The 16473-nt window shown below is 41.7% G+C and overlaps 2 protein-coding genes across 15 annotated transcripts in view; one reads left to right on the top strand and one right to left on the bottom strand.

The window, feature by feature from the left end:
• MASP2 (mannan binding lectin serine peptidase 2) overlaps positions 1 to 7581 on the top strand; it is a 12926-nt gene extending 5345 nt beyond the window's left edge. Inside the window, exons 6-10 of the mRNA XM_023744965.1 lie at positions 364 to 482; positions 2073 to 2151; positions 4767 to 4901; positions 5402 to 5476; positions 6695 to 7581. Coding sequence (XP_023600733.1) covers positions 364 to 482; positions 2073 to 2151; positions 4767 to 4901; positions 5402 to 5476; positions 6695 to 7461 — 1175 coding nt within the window. The 3' untranslated portion in view covers positions 7462 to 7581. The remainder of the gene's footprint in view (positions 1 to 363; positions 483 to 2072; positions 2152 to 4766; positions 4902 to 5401; positions 5477 to 6694) is intronic.
• The window catches only part of TARDBP (TAR DNA binding protein), a 13384-nt gene continuing 793 nt past the window's right edge, over positions 3883 to 16473 (bottom strand). The window contains exons 2-8 of one of the 14 annotated variants that reach the window (XR_002826479.1): positions 15970 to 16218; positions 14561 to 14724; positions 13794 to 13934; positions 12695 to 12865; positions 10771 to 12307; positions 9228 to 9326; positions 3883 to 4969 (exon numbers count right to left, since the gene is read on the bottom strand). Coding sequence is in view for 2 of the 14 variants with exons in the window: in XM_006103712.3 (XP_006103774.1) it covers positions 11777 to 12307; positions 12695 to 12865; positions 13794 to 13934; positions 14561 to 14724; positions 15970 to 16207 (1245 nt within the window). In the remaining 12 variants the exon portion in view is untranslated. The other 13 variants (XR_002826480.1, XR_002826482.1, XR_002826477.1 and 10 more) reach the window with 13 other exon arrangements.

The raw sequence follows: 16473 nt of genomic DNA, 5'->3' as shown, positions 1-16473 counted from the left end.
TGATGACAGAGACTCATTGATAGGCTGCCTCCGGGAGGCCCCACACTGGGGATGGAGCCTGCAACGACTGAAATTGAACCGGGGACCCTCCAGTCCCCAGGCCGACGCCCTATCCACTGAGCCAAATGGACGGGCGAGGGCAGGCCTGGCTTCCTTACGCAGCTTTGGCTGCAGCCCAGGCCAGGCAGCACATCCCAATGTGCACAACACGCAGCCGGGTGTGCCACCCCCGCTTTGGTGTTAAATCCGAAGAGCTCTCCTTTCCGTGTTAAGTGTCTCATTTATAAACCAAGAACCTCAAACGCTCAGTCCCGACTCACCGGCATAGACCCTCAGAACCCACAGCCCGGCTTCCTCCCGCAGCTCAGCCGTGCCCTGATCCGGTGGCGCCACCTCATGGCCACATCGCACCTGTGCAAGCCACGTACATCCTGAAAGACAGCTTCTCCGTGGTGTGCGCGGCTGGCTACGAGCTTCTGCGTGTAAGTTACTACAAAACTGTGAGCGGCGCGATCGTGGTAGTTTTCAAAGGTGTGCACATTCATGTCAGCAGATACGCAGCAGGAAAACGGCTGTTGTCAGCCTGGGTGTGTGTTTTGTTTGCTGAGAAGAGGGATGGCTACGGAGAATTTTTATTCTTAGGATGATCTAACGCAGTGGTTCTCAACCTTCCTAATGCCGCGACCCTTTAATACAGTTCCTCATGTTGTGGTGACCCCCAACCATAAAATTATTTTCTCTGCTACTTCATAACTGTAATGTTGCTACTGTTATGAATCGTCATGTAAATATCTGATATGCAGGTTGTATTTTCATTGTTACAAATTGAACATAATGAAAGCATAGTGATTAATCACAAAAACAATATGTAATTATATATGTGTTTTCCGATGGTCTTAGGCGACCCCTGTGAAAGGGTCGTTCGACCCCCAAAGGGGTCTCGACCCACAGGTTGAGAACCGCTGACCTAACAGAACAACTCCTGGGCCCACAAAAAATAATTAAATGGTGCTGGGAAGTAGTGTATCCCGCAAAGTTATAAATAGTGGCCACTGTTGAGGGAGCGGGAGGGTAATTTTTTAAAAACGCTTAGTGTGTTGCTGTAGGGGCACAGGTAGGAGATTAACACGCCCCTTTTATGTTCTTCACAATTGTCACTGAATCCCAGTGGTACAAAGTAATAACAGGAAATGACAGCGAGGTGTGCAGTGCAGTCCTGTTGGGGGGGGGGGGGCGACACCAGGAAAAAAGTGACACTTTGCCACCTTGCAGACTTTGGGGCGGGCTCTTCTCCGCAGCTCCTTGGACTGCAAACCTGCTCCGTTGCTGATTTTTAAAAAATCACCCTGCTGTCCTTTGAAGCACAAGGCTCTGCCGGAGCCATCTTCTCCACTGAGCCTGGTTTTAGGAAGCTACTGCAGTTGGTCAACAATGCTTCTCTGGGCGCAGTGGCTAGAGCGTCGGCCTGTGGACGGGAGGGTCCTGGGTTCGGTTCCGGTCAAGGGCACATACCTTGGTTGCAGGCTCCTCCCTGGCCTGGGCCCTGGTCGGTGCCCATGCAGGAGGCAAGCAATGTGTTTTTCTCCCATCGTTATTTCTCTCTTTCCCTCTCTCTTCCACTCTCTCTAAAAATCAATGGAAAAATATCTTCCGGTGAGGACTTTTAAAAAAAATGCTTCTCTGTAAGCCGATCAGCCATGAACACTGAGAACTCGGGTAGCTCTCCTCCAGCAAGGGCCACAGGCGAGAAAACCCAGACACATTTGCTCAGTTCCCCCCACTTCTGACCGCCTCCCCATGCACGTCACAGAAAAGAGAAATGGTGGAGAATCCGCCGGGGGTCAGCATTTGGTTCTAAAATGCCAAGGCACCTTGCCAGGTGGTGTACCCCGAAGTCGCCCGCACCGGCAGGGAGGCAGAGTTGGGCTGTGCGTCCGGTCATGGGGGTGCATCGTCCCCTTGGGAGCATCTGGTGAAACACTAGAAGAGGAACTAACTTCTGTGGGGGCGTAGGTCTGGGGAGTGATTTTTCTGATGTAAACAAGGAAATTAATATTTTCCTTTCTCTTTAGGGTCATTTGCCCCTGAGATCATTTACTGCCGTCTGTCAGAAGGATGGATCGTGGGACCAGCCGATGCCAGAATGCAGCAGTACGGTCACATGACAACCCCAGAGCTTCTGCTGCTGTCACTGCTTCTATTGCTGCTGCTGGCCTTTGTAAAAAGGATGCTATTTTTCGGGGGTTGAATTCCAAATTTGCTTCTCTTCCCTGGCTCTCAGTGCACTCTTAGAGGTTAAAATGAAACCAAGCTAGTAGGATAATTATTTCCTTTTAATTGATTTTAGGGAGAGAAGAAGGGAGCGGGAGGGAGAAACATCGATGTGAGAGAGAAACACCGCCCTGGCCAGGGATTGAACCCAAAACCTGGGTATGTGCCCTGACCGGAAATCGAACCTGACACTCTTCCACGCCTCAACCAACTGAGCCACACTGGCCAGAGTGATTGTTTGCTTTAAAAAAGTGTGATCTTTAAAAATATTTTTTCTAAGTATAAAATCCTTGTAGAAGATGGGAAATAGAGAAAATGACATTGTAATACCCATAATCCCACAGTACAACTCTAATCACTATTTTGGTGTATGTGTCTCACATATGCACACAGGTTTAGGCTACTGCATGTAGGGATGGGGTAGTTGTGTGGACACACACACACCAAACTGAGACAATGGTGTACTACCATTTTGTGAACTAAGAATCATGTATCTTACCTTAAATATCTTTTCAATTATAAAATACACGTTAATTGGAAAATATGTTTACAAAAATATATAGTAAAAGCCACTCTTGACCAAATCCCTAAGCTACCACTAAGAGTTTGGGGTCTACTCCTTCATATTCTTTATCTCCTATGTCATATATATATATATATATATATATATATATATATATATAATATATATATATAAACATATTTCACTATTATATGCTTTTTTTTTTTAAACTATAAGATAAAGTTTAATAGAAAATTACACAGCCTGGCCGGCAAGGCTCAATAATGGAGCGTCAGCCTATGAACCAGGTCACAGTTCGATTCCCGGTCAGGGCATATGTTCAGGTTGCTGACTCCATCCCCAATGGGGCATGAAGCGGGCAGCCAATTAATGATTCTCTCTTGCCATTGATGTTTCTCTCTCTCTCTCCCTCTCCCTTCCTCTCTGAAATCAATAGAAATATATTTTAAAAAATTATAGAGAGGTAGAAGTGATCCGTAGAAGAAATGGGCTAAGGAAATGAGTTACAGAGGCAGAAGGGCCCTTGGAGCTTAGGAGAAAGGCAAAGGTAACGTGTGTGTGTGGGGGGGAGGGCGGGGAACAGGGGAAGGGGAAGGGGAAGGTGCTGGTCTGCTCCTGTGTGGGTTTTGGTCTATTTTTTCTTTTTTTTTTTGAGAGTGGGAGGAGAGACAGAGAGAAACATCGATGTGAGACACACACATCAATTGGTTGACCAGGGCTGGGGATTGAGCCTGCAACTGAGGTATGTACCCTTGACCAGAATCGAACCTGGGACCCTTCAGTCCACCGGCTGACTCTCTAACCACTGAGCAAAACTGGCTAGGGCTATTATTATTATTAACCAAAATGGAATACTTAATGATTGCAATTGCTTTTCTCCATCTTGTTGGGCTATCTTCCCACATGAGTTTAGGTATTAATAGAGCCTCTCATTCTTGTTAATTACCGTATAGCATTTCATCACACTATGCTTTTATTTAATCTTTCATTGTCCCCCCCCCCTTTTTTTTTTACTGTTACATGCACTTGCTGTAGTTAACACCCTGTACATGTATTTTTGTATATTTTGCATAAGAATTTCTACAAAATGCCTGGGGGAATTAAATATTTTTTATTTCATAAATTTACATTCCCACCAATTCTTTTAGTTAAAAAAGCAGCAGAAGAGTTCTAAAGGCAGTGGAAGCCAGAGGTCTGGGTTTGAGCCCTGCTTCGGCTATTTTTGGTTGGGTAGTTATGGCGTCTCATCTACAGACAATTAGGCAATGCAGACAAAGCACTTGGCAGAGCCAGGCACACAGATATTGCTGAGGATCATTTAAATGCAGTCTTTGAATACCTAGATATGCACCAACCATTTTATACATCCACTGTGTGGAGACGTTTAGCACTGCCTCACAAAGTGGTTACTTCCTTCCTATTAGCAATGTCCCAAGTGTGAATTCTAATCCAAATTCAAGGACTTCCAGGTCTTCTAGAAAGTTCAATCTATGAGCCCCGGCCTGTGTGGCTCAGTTGGTTGGAGCATCATCCGTACAACAGAAGGTGGCGGTTGGATTCCTGGTCTGGGCACATACACAGGTTGTGGGTTCCACCCCCGGTTGGGGCGTGCAGGAGGCAGCCGATCCCTTTCTCTAACAATAGGGTCAATTAGGAAAGGGATCCTAAGAACAAACTGCGCCCTTCAGAGTCAGCTTTGCATTGTCGTTTGAGTGCCCTTTTGGGGGAGCTAGACAGTGCAGGCTGTGCCGCCTCCTCCCTCCTGTGGCTGCAGACCTTCCTGTCAGAAGGGAGAGCGTCGAGGAAGTCGTGTGGTTTCAGATCCCCTTCCTTGAGGAAAGGCCTCACGCCACCCCCGCAGGGACTGCACCCCAACCCAGCACCACAGGGCTCACTGTCTACCGGACTCCACATCTTTCTAATGTTAGAATTAAACGCAGAAACTGACTCCTCCCTCTCCCCTGTTCATTAGTTGTTGAGTGTGGCCCTCCTGATGACCTGCCCAACGGCCGTGTGGAGTACCTCTCGGGTTCTGAGGTGACGACGTACAAAGCTGTGATTCAGTACCGCTGCAATGAGATCTTCTACACCATGGCAGGAGGTGATGGTAAGCACGTTGCTCCAAGCTGGGGGTGGGTGCTGCTTGGAACCAAGCCCTCACCATCTGAAAAGAAACTGTAGCCAACATTTTGGCTAAGGCTAGACAAAAGATTAAAAGGCACTTCTCCCACCAGCTAAGTGAAATATTACAGCTGAAGTGACTTTAATGTCAATTTGCAAGAATCTGAAAACAGATCTTATCTAGTAAATGACTACTACAAACACACAATATATTCCAAATGGTTTAATTTAACAAGTCAAAACCTTATCATTAAGCACTTGAGATCTTGATACATATTCAAGTTACACATCTAAAAGGTTTCCACTTTGCAAGCAAACATGGTAATGCCGAGACCTCCCATTTAGGAAATCATGTAAAATGGTTATTCAGACACCTCTATTTCCCACGGATGCTCAGGAATCAACATTTTTTAAGGGGGAATTCAAGCAAATGACAACCACCTCATACGTGCAGTTAAACATTTTTGCTTTTCCAATGATTTGCAGGTAAATATGTGTGTGAGGCTGATGGATTCTGGACGAGCTCCAAAGGAGAAAAATCACTCCCAGTCTGTGAGCCTGGTAATGGATTCATTTATACAAGAGATTCGTAATTGATGGAAAGTAGAATGGGTCGGAGACAATAAGTAGAGCTTTCGCTGTGGTAGGCAGAAATGTAACTTCGGTACTTGGCTCTTAGACCAAGTTATTATTTCCAAATAATACGTCCTCATTATCCCCTTTCCGTGTGGAGAGGTTGTTAGGTGCTGACTGCATCAGTCATTTGATTATTTTGGCCTTACAACTAGGCAAGCATAAAAAATTAAATGATTTTTTAAATTATCTTGAACCATTTATACATTTGTAAACTTAAGTTCCTCTGTTGTTACTTTTCTTCCCTGTTAAAAATGCTATTAAAACCCAAAGCTAATAACTTCATTATTTCCCTAAGCAATTGTTTTCAATGACATCTAATTTTTAAACATTAATGCAATTTGCCTTTTAATAGTACTTAAACATTTTTTTTTACCAGAATTGGCTCTGAAGATATAGTTGAGTAGATATTAAAAAAATCAGAAAGGTAATAATATATTCATTACCCCTGTGTTATTTGGCTTAAATTAGTTATTTGATTTTAGCTGACACCACGTTTACAAGTTTCAATGCAAGTATTCTGCCACAGTAGGAAACATTTGGTACATTGAGTGTATTCCCTTAGTAATATAGAGTAAAACTTAGTGTTTGAAAGCATCAACTAGATGACAAATAATTTCTGACCCTGAAGGTTCCTGGCTATAGCTGCGACATTCTAATTTGTAAAACATTTAAATGTTCAAAAGTCAAATTAATTTTGCCAATCCGATGACAGTGACCTAGTTCCTGCTTTCACAGAACTACATGGTGAACACCCCATTTTAAAGTGGGATAACAGAAGCAATGAAAAGGTTATTTCCTTCCACTTCCTATTCCCATCACCCAATGCATCAGCTCAGCCAATTCCCGCTTGCCCTAATAAATAACCCCCCAACTGTGTAGACCTTTTATTTTTTTTTGCAAAACAAATATAGCTTCTAAAAGAAATTTTACCCACCTCATTTTCTGAGGAGCTAAGAACTCCCCATTGGGTCTTTGAACTGTGCTGTTTTAAGGTAGCCTCACCTGCCTGTACAGGTGGGCACCCACCGATTTAGGTGACCCCATTTTGGGCTGACATGAAATATTAACAAGTCCCAAGTGGTGGGTGGAGAAAAGCACCGCTGGGTTTCTACCAAGGCTCTACCTTTCTGCTTCTTTCCCCAGTTTGTGGACTATCAGCCCGTACGATAGGAGGTCGTATATATGGAGGGAAAAATGCAAAGCTTGGTGATTTTCCTTGGCAAGTCCTGTTATTATTAGGCGACACCACAGCAGCAGGTGCACTTTTGAATGACAACTGGATCCTAACGGCTGCTCATGTCGTATATGAGCAAAAAGATGATGCCTCCTCCCTGAACATTCGAATGGGTGCCCTGAAGAGACTGTCGCCTCAGCACACACAAGCCTGGGCAGAGGCCATTTTCATCCATGAGGGCTACAGGCATGCTGCTGGTTTCGATAACGACATAGCGCTGATTAAACTGCAGAACAAAGTTGCCATCAACAGCAGCATCATGCCTATCTGCTTGCCGGGAGAAGCAGCTGAATCCTTCATGAGGACAGATGACATTGGAACTGTATCCGGATGGGGATTAACCCAAAGGGGTTTTCTTGCCCAAAGTCTGAAGTTTGTTGACATACCAATTGTTGATCATCAAACATGTGCTGCTGCCTATGAAAAGAAGCTGTATCTAGGGGCAAAGGTAACTGACAACATGCTTTGTGCTGGCGTAGAGAGTGGGGGCAAGGATAGCTGTGGAGGCGACAGTGGAGGGGCATTAGTGTTTCTCGACAATGAGACACACAGGTGGTTTGTGGGAGGAATAGTGTCCTGGGGCTCCAATAATTGTGGGGAAGCACAAGTGTATGGGGTTTACACAAAAGTCATTAACTATATTCCCTGGATCAAGAAAATAATGAGTAACTTTTAGCCCTCACCGGTTTGGCTCAGTGGATAGAGCGTCGGCCTGCGGACTCAAGGGTCCCAGGTTCGATTCCAGTCAAGGGCATGTACCTGGGTTGCGGGCACGTCCCCAGTGGGGAGTGTGCAGGAGGCAGCTGATCAATGTTTCTCTCTCATCGATGTTTCTAACTCTCTATCCCTCTCCTTTCCTCTCTGTAAAAAATCAATAAAATATTTTAATAAAAAAAAAGAAAAAAAGAAAATGAGTAACTTTTAATTTGTATGTTTTCAATCAGTAAATGCCTTTTAAAAATGCCTGTACAAGATCGCAGCAGCAATGTCACCCGAGGAACATTAGCACAGCCACTGTCGCCCGCCCACCCAAAACCAAAACCCAACTGCAGGGAGAGGCCGGCCAGCTTCCACCCGTTACGTTGTGGTTCAAGGGGGTGTGAACTACAGTGATGTTCGTCTTTGCCGGAGCAATAGAAACTCACTGGTCAGACTGCACTGTGCTACTTACAGAGTCCAGTATCCTTTTGTACTGGCTTTTTTATTGCATTTCCGGAAATGGCCTGTACATGGTCTTTGAGTATTTCTCGACTTATTCTTATGGATCTCTAATACCACAGCAGTATTAGTTCAGGGTAACCTTGAATCATGGATTTTTGTAGATGAACTAGAAACATCAATACTTTAGCCTAGGTACTAATTTCCATGTTAAAAACCAGTATCACAAAAACAGCGATATAATTTTGCACTTATCAAATTGGTAGACAAAATGAACATGGAGTAGCACTATTCACATTGTCAAAGACAACACAAATTTTCTAAAGGAAAATTTTGCAATGTATTTCAAAAGCCTTAAAAGCATGCATAGTCTTTAACCTAGTAATTTCAATGCTAAGAACTTAATTTAGCCATGCTCCCAGCACTTGGAAATAACCTAAATAATGTTCAAATTCTGAAGACAATGGAATTAAATGTGGCATTTCCATAAGATGAACTATGACACCAGAAGTAAATGGTGGTACTATAGATAAATCTGTATTTTTTTTCCTTCTTAATTATGATAAACATGTAAAAGAGGGTCACAGTTAGCCAAACAATAGATCACAGATCACACAATACCTGAGTATAGAACCTGAATACACAATTAAGAGCTATTGTCCTAGTACTCAACAACAAATTATTCTAATTATCACATACATCTTCCAAATTAAGTAGTTAACTTCTTTTTCCTAAGGACAAAATTTAAGCTCTGACTTAAGCTTAAAAATATTTCATTTTAGTTGGCTAGTCCTTCCTAAAAAGATTTAATAGCTAACATCTAACAAAGCTTTTCATTCTAGTCAGTTACCATTGTATTTAAAAATTCATTGTGAGTTTTGCCCTAATTTCTCTTGTGCATGTAAAGTGCAACTTCTTGAGACTCACTTTTTAAAGGTAACTTTACAGCATCTTTGTCACGTATAAAAAGGAAACTGTTTTTCCAGTAAGACTCCAGACACTAAACTGGTGGCAACAAAACTTTTTATTCAACTGGTTCAAAAAATGTTTAGAATGAAAGCATTTAGATGACCAAATAGACTCTAAAAACAAATCTTTGCCAAATAGTTTACTTCTAAACTTCAAAAAAAAAAATTTAGGGTAGAATTAAATGCCCATAGCTATGTATTACCACAAACATATTAAGAGAAGGCTACTCAACATTGAAAGCCTTCCAAGACCAGTTACTAGGTTTACACAAGTGTAAAGAGGGATTAAAACCATGCCATTGACAAGTTAACTTACCCCTGGGCTCCTTGAAGGCTTGTCAGTTTAGTCTTTGGAGGTCCCCGAGTACCATTTTAAGTGTTACCATGTTACTGCTGCTGAGTAATAGTGCAAGTGCTAAAATGCAAAATTCAGATGGTACAGGGTTTGGAAATCATGCAATTTAGATGCAGAAAAAAAAAAACAACTGCAAGATCCTTTTACAGAGGAAACTGAATAATGAAACAATGTGGCGATCACAAGTCTAAAGGATGACTTCACTTTATAAAAGTTTAAAACATGTAATTTGCAAAAATCCTATTTATCATAATCTAATTAGATAAGGGCATTAGGTAAACTATCAACACAAGAACTGTTACATTCTTCCATTAGAAAACAAGCTCAACTCTCATAGCAGTAGTTACATAAAAAGTACAATCATCAATATATTATCGCTTTTACATACTTAACAATGCATCGTGAGAGTCTAATCTGAGTTTTGTAAACGATTTTATTCAGCAGGACTGTATTTCCCCCACCTTGGGAGGACAAAGTCCATTTCACTTAACACTTTCACAGACAACCCACCACACCCTGATAGTTCTTAAAGCTATCAAGCTTCTTAATGGATTTCAGGCACAAGATAATTTGTGGTTTCTTCTACTTTTATCCCCATTGCAATTAATTCCACTTTTCAAATACCAAACTAAAAAGGCGCTAATATTCCCTTTCAATTGGTATGCTTTGCTACAAAGCATTTAAAAAGAATTAACACTGTTTTGCCCACTCCCCCAAATAAGATTTTTAGGAGGCACGATTTCCCAATGGAGAGATCTATACAGGCCATGTAAATAGAACATCACCCAAATGCACAGAGGCACTAAGGAAAAGCTGGAGGGCACTGCTTACCATTTTAGGTGCGGTCACCCAGACTTATTAAAAGATAGGTTTAAAAAGAAAAAACAAAACAACTTTTCACTTTGGACAATGCAAGAACAAATAGCAATTAAGTCTGGGTATCAGGTGTCAATGCATGACAGGTGATGAATCCATTTGACTTGAGACAACTTTTCAAATAAGTTTATTTGAAGCAAAATAAACTATTGCCAAGAAACTTTATGAAAGTTCCATCTCAAAAGGGTCAAAAAAGGGGAATTAACTGCTATGAATTCTTTGCATTCAGGGCTGCAAAACAAAGACACATATTATTTAAATCAGTTTTATTTAAGAATTTCCAACATTGACAACTCTTATAAAAAGCATCCAAGCACAGGACACAGAACTGCAGCAAACAGCATTCTGAGGGGTGGCTGACAGACATTAGAACGCCCACCCTTCTTTGAGACACCCCCAGCTCACTGGTGAGCTCTGCTTCCAAGTACTCCTGCAAAGCACACCACAAGCTCAGTCCATGTTCTCAACCCACCAGCTTCAGTTCACATGACCACACTTACAGATCAGTAACAGAAGAGAACACACACCATACAGCATTCACAGCAGTTGACAAAGGGAGAGGGGAAATACAAGTATCGTTTCACTTAACACATTCAGCTAATGTGGGTTATCTAGGAACAAAACTCACTTAAAGTCTTCCAACAGATGTGGATGTCCTTTGAATGCAAGAAACATTCGTACGTTATTTGCTATCATTGCTCTCTGCACACTCTCTCACCAAAGCCACAGGATGGAGAGACACATCTCGCCAAGTTAAAAAATATCCATTTTGCACCACCGTCTCTGCACGCGCTCTCTCCTTTTCTCGCTCATACTAGCCTTTCATGCCTCGGCACCACCATCAATCCCACACAAGGTTTCAAAAGTTCAAACAGCCTTCTGGTTCCATATCACAGCCTTGCGTTCATAGCGTTGATACGACTCCATGAAATAAAGAGTAGCGGATAAAAATGGGACACCCACCGTCAAAGACGCAGCCTGTGCAGTGTGATGACGAAATCTTGAATGAGAAAGCATGTAGACAGAAGTATTCCTATGGCAGAATATTTACAGCACTACTTTCAATGAAGTGCTTCTTCCATAAACATTTGAAATGAGATGAACTGCAGAGATTAAATGAAGGCTTCATATTGTACTTTTGCATATGAACGGAGACAAGTGTTAAAAAACAAAAACAAAAGAACCAAACACTGTGACACCATGATCTCCAAAAAGGAGATATTCCTAAGGAAAAAATCCATATGGTGGGGTTCAAATTAAAAGAAAAGAATGTAGTTCTAATTAATGGTTTCCATTTTGAACATGCAAAGAATTCACTTGACGAGTCCAGGGATAAATTATTACAAGAGAAACCTTTTGATATCAATTGTAGTGTGTTGGTTTACCAATCAGGCAAACAGCAGTTCACTTTCAAACACTCAGTATTTCAACCCTTTATGTAACAAAACTTATAAAATTCCTTTAATTCTTCCTCTTTTTCTAAAGAAAATGTCAAAAATACTGCTGAATATACTCCACACTGAACAAACCAATTTTGAAAATTCTTAGTACATATGTATTTTACAATATACTTACCATGAGATTAGAAAAATTTGAATTCCCACCAGTCTATACAACCAACCGTCATCCACTGTCTACATTCCCCAGCTAGAAGGTTTTGAATCCATGCTTGAGCCAAAGCCTCCATTAAAACCACTGCCTGACCCTGGATTTGAAGCTGATCCCCAACCAATGGCTGCCCCTGAATTAGAACCACTGTAAGAGTTATTTCCAGACCCAAAGGCCTGATTTGGCTCCCTCTGCATGTTGCCCTGGCTTTGGTTATTACCTGATGGGCCCGACTGGTTCTGCTGACTGGCTAACATGCCCATCATACCCCAGCTGCTCTGCAGCGCTGCCTGGGCTGCAGCCATCATCGCTGGATTAATGCTAAAAGCACCAAAGTTCATCCCTCCACCCATGTTACTACCTTGATTATTTCCCAAGCCAGCTCCGCCCCCTCTACTGTTACCAAATCCACCCTGATTCCCAAAGCCACCTGGATTACCACCAAATCTTCCACTTCTTTCTAACTGTCTATTGCTATTGTGCTTAGGTTCAGCATTGGATATATGTACGCTGATTCCTTTAATGATCAAGTCCTCTCCACAAAGAGACTGGGCAACCTATAAGAAAATAAGGGGTGTAAATAAAGGCGATTAAACCACTGACTTGTACTTCAAAGTAGCAATAAAATTTAGATTTCAAGCCATTATCTAAACTGAAGGAAAAATAAACAATGAATGCTCATTTCATTTAAACTCAAAATAGCCTTGAGCTTTTAGTAATGGCAGCAAGAATTTTTCAGTTTACTTTCTAAAGATATATAACACTCTTGGTTAAACACCACATACAGAAAAGTACTAAAACGTTTATCACAGATATCTAGGTCCATATACCCTGCACAGCTTACAAGGTCAGAAAGCTTAGTTATGGATGGCAATTAGCTGGAGGGAAAAGTTCAAGAGAAATTACCTAATTAGCTGGGATTAAATTTTTAAAGAGAAAAATACCTGATCATCTGCAAATGTAACAAAGGCAAAAGCCCTGAATGGTTTGGGAATGAAGACATCTACCACTTCTCCGTACTGGCAGAAGAACTGCCGCAGCTCATCAGCCGTCATGTCCTCTGTACAGCGCCCAACAAACACCTTCCTGCTTCGCAGAGGCTCATCTGGGCTTTGCTGAGCAAATTCAAAGGTAGGAAAAACAATCAGAAATATTTTATGAGCAATGGAAAAGGCATTGTGGTGGAGGATGTAGCACAACCTATCTGCCTTTACCGCAGGTGAGTCATTAAAAAATAAGTACATTTTTATTTTTTTGCATTAGCACTCCTCCTTCTTGTAAGACTTCAATGACAAATACAGTCTTAAAGTTTTAAGTTCATGAAAGTATATTTGGATCTAGGAAAGTCAACGACTAATCAATAATGTTCCAAATAAGCAAGTCTTGCTTGGAACAAGTTAGGCTTTTATAACAAGTTTACTGCACTCTGATCATCTTCATGTTTTAACATGTAACTACGTAAGATTGTTAACATAGTTCAGTTTAGACTCTCAACCTTCCTAATGCCGTGACCCTTTAATACAGTTCCTCATGTTGCGGTGACCCCAAACCATAAAATTATTTTCGTTGCTACTTCATAACTGTAATGTTGCTACTGTTATGAATCGTAATGTAATTATATATGTGTTTTCCGATGGTCTTAGGCGACCCCTGTGAAAGGGTCGTTCGACCCCCAAAGGGGTCGCGACCCACAGGTTGAGAACCGCTGGTTTAGAGGGATATTTAACTATATATTTCAAACAGCCATAAAATATTCAGCATGCATTAAGGTCCCAAGGCTTTAACCAGCCAAGAGATTTATTTATTTTTTATTTTTAATTTTTTTTTATTTTTCGCTAAAAGTATTACAAAGGGTATTACATAAGTGTCCTTTTTTCCCCCCCCGCCCTCAGCCAAGAGATTTCAAGAAAACATCCTGACACTACCTTTCCAAGTATATTTAACGTTTTATTTTATAGTGTCTTCTATAGGAAGTTTGTCAGCAAAAGTTCCCAAAGCAGAAATAAAAAAGGCAAAAAAGCAAAGAAAAAAAAAGCAAAGTACCTTAGAATTAGGAAGTTTACAGTCACACCATCGTCCATCTATCATATGTCTCTGTGACATTACTTTCACCTGCGTTTCATATTCCGTAAATCGAACAAACCCAAACCCTTTTGAATGACCAGTTTTAATATCTTTCTTGACCTAGAAAAAAAATCATTTAAATTTACTAAAACAACACAGGTACATAACCAAATGAGAAATTCCTTGACAATGTGAATGGCTTCAACTGGATGCAGTGGCTTAATTAAAATTTAAACCAAATTATTCTTGGGGTAAAAACCCCAAGAATAAATCTATGTTGAATTTAGATCCTGTTTATAGCAGAATAATACTCTTTTACATATCAGAATATCAGAATTTCAACAAAATGTTTTAGAATGCAAAGATAAACTAGCTCTAATGTTTATTTTTTTTTATAATTTTTTTTTTTAATATATTTTATTGATATTTTACAGAGAAGAAGGGAGAGGATAGAGAGCCAGAAACATCAACGAGAGAGGTAGATCAGCTGCCTCCTGCACGCCCCCCACTGGGGATGTGCCTGCAACCAAGGTACATGCCCTTGACCGGAATCGAACCTGGGACCCCTGAGTCCGCAGGCCGACGCTCTATCCACTGAGCCAAACCGGTTCGGCAGCTCTAATGTTTATGAATCTTAAATTAAAAATACTGTCTGTTGAACATGAAGGGCAGTGTCACTAAAACAGGAATTCTGGGTGCTCATTCACCCAGAAAAAGAAAAACTGTTAAATGAAATCAAAGTTTACCTGAACCATAAGAACTTCTCCAAAGGTACTAAAATATTCTTTTAGATCCTGCTCAGTTGTCTTCCACGGGAGACCCAACACTATTAAATCAGATGTTTTCTGGACGGCTCTTTTCACTTTCACTGCTGATGAAGCATCTGTTTCATCCATCTTCCTTTTGTTATCTAAACAAAATGAGCAGAAACCTTTTAGAACTCTTCATGTAACACGTTTCAAAACACACCGCCTCCTACATCTAGGAGTGAGAAGCAAAAAGATTCTAAGAACGTAAAGATGTTTCAACTTTTGGGAAAGAGTAGTCAGCTCTCAGAGACTGAATGAAGGACTGAGTCAGTGGTTGAGGTGCTTTTCTGGTGCAAATCCAGGGACTCACACCTCTGGTTTTGTAGTGTCACAAGATTACAAATAAATATCCTCCCTTCTCAGAAGGCATATCAAAACATAAGTAATTCTACTTCACTCTGACTTTGAAATACATTGAGGAAAAAAAACTGGTTAAAAGAGTAATTACCATCTTTTTGGCTATTAAATGTATTTGCTTAATTATTTTAATGCCTATAACTTACAGGCTATCTGCCAAAAAAAAAAAAAATCAGCAACTTTTATTTCCAGCTATAGATTTAGGGTGATTTCAATTTTCTTTTCTAAACTTTCAATAATAAAGGTACATTAATTTTTGTAATATTAAAAAACCTTAGGTTATTTTTTAAAAAGCAAAATTAGAAAGGGAAGAACCGAATGAAAATTAAAAAAAAAAAAACAACAGACATTTTTGAACAACTTTAGGTTCACAGCACAATTGAGAGGAAGGCAGAGATTTCCCATATAAGTACTGCCCTTCCTCCGCACATGCATAGCTCCCCCATCAACATCCCTCCCGTGGTGACACATTTGTTACAAATGATGGACCGACACTGATACATCATTGTCTAAACATGGCAACATTTGTTCAGATACTTAAACACACAGTTTTCACTTTTAAAAAAGATTCTGTAACTTGCAGTTCTCACTCATTTAAACTAGTGCTCTTACAAACTAGTCTAATAGTAAGTAACGTTTAAAGAAATACTTGGGTTATCGGAGACGTTGCACCATGAAAAGAGGCCACCCTCGCCCTGACGGGCTTGGCTCTGGACAGAGCGTGGGCCTGCGGACTGAAGGGTCCCAGGTTCGATTCCGGTCATTGGTTGCGGGCACATCCCCAGTAGGGAGTGTGCAGGAGGCAGCTGATCGATGTTTCTCTCTCATCCATGTTTCTAACTTTCTACCCATCTCCCTTCCTCTCTGTAAAAAATCAATAAAATATATTAAAAAAAAAAAAAAAAAAAGGCCACCCTCTCCGACGGACAATGCGGCACAAACACGACTGCGCTGGAGCGTTAGGGCTGTGAAACCCGGTGGCCACGGACCTTTGGGGTAGTTGACCACATACACCAGGTTGCCCCAGCCGGCGTCCGGGGCGTGCAGAATGCCCTCCACCAGCCGGACCCCGCGCATGCACTGCGACACGGGGTTCCGGTAGCGCAGCCCGCAGGCCCCGGGAAACTGGGCCGTGACCGTGGACAGCAGCACCGTCCCGTCGTCTTCCGATGGAATTTCAATGGGCTCGTCATTCTCGTCTTCCGTTACCCGGATATATTCCGACATCTTCCGTTTTTCTTAAAGGGAAAAGAGAGACGAATGACCAACGCGTGCGTCAAAGGCACCGTTTCCTTATCATCAGCGGACCCGTCCCACTACCCTGCCATTGTCCTAGGGGCTTCCCGAAAAATCCTGGCTGCCTGGACTCTGGCTGGTCGGAGGCGAAGACCCTCACTCCTACTGAAATGGGCGCCTCGTTCGCTCATTCATTCATTCATTCATCCACGAACATCTGGTGAGCGCCTAACTGTGCGCTGCGGCTGCACCGTGCT

This window comes from Myotis lucifugus, unplaced genomic scaffold, assembly GCF_000147115.1.
Source record: "Myotis lucifugus unplaced genomic scaffold, Myoluc2.0 scaffold_501, whole genome shotgun sequence".
Classification (NCBI taxonomy): Eukaryota; Metazoa; Chordata; class Mammalia; order Chiroptera; family Vespertilionidae; genus Myotis; species Myotis lucifugus.
The sequence above is the reverse complement of the archived record's forward strand: the minus strand, read 5'-3'. Positions and strand labels throughout refer to the sequence as shown.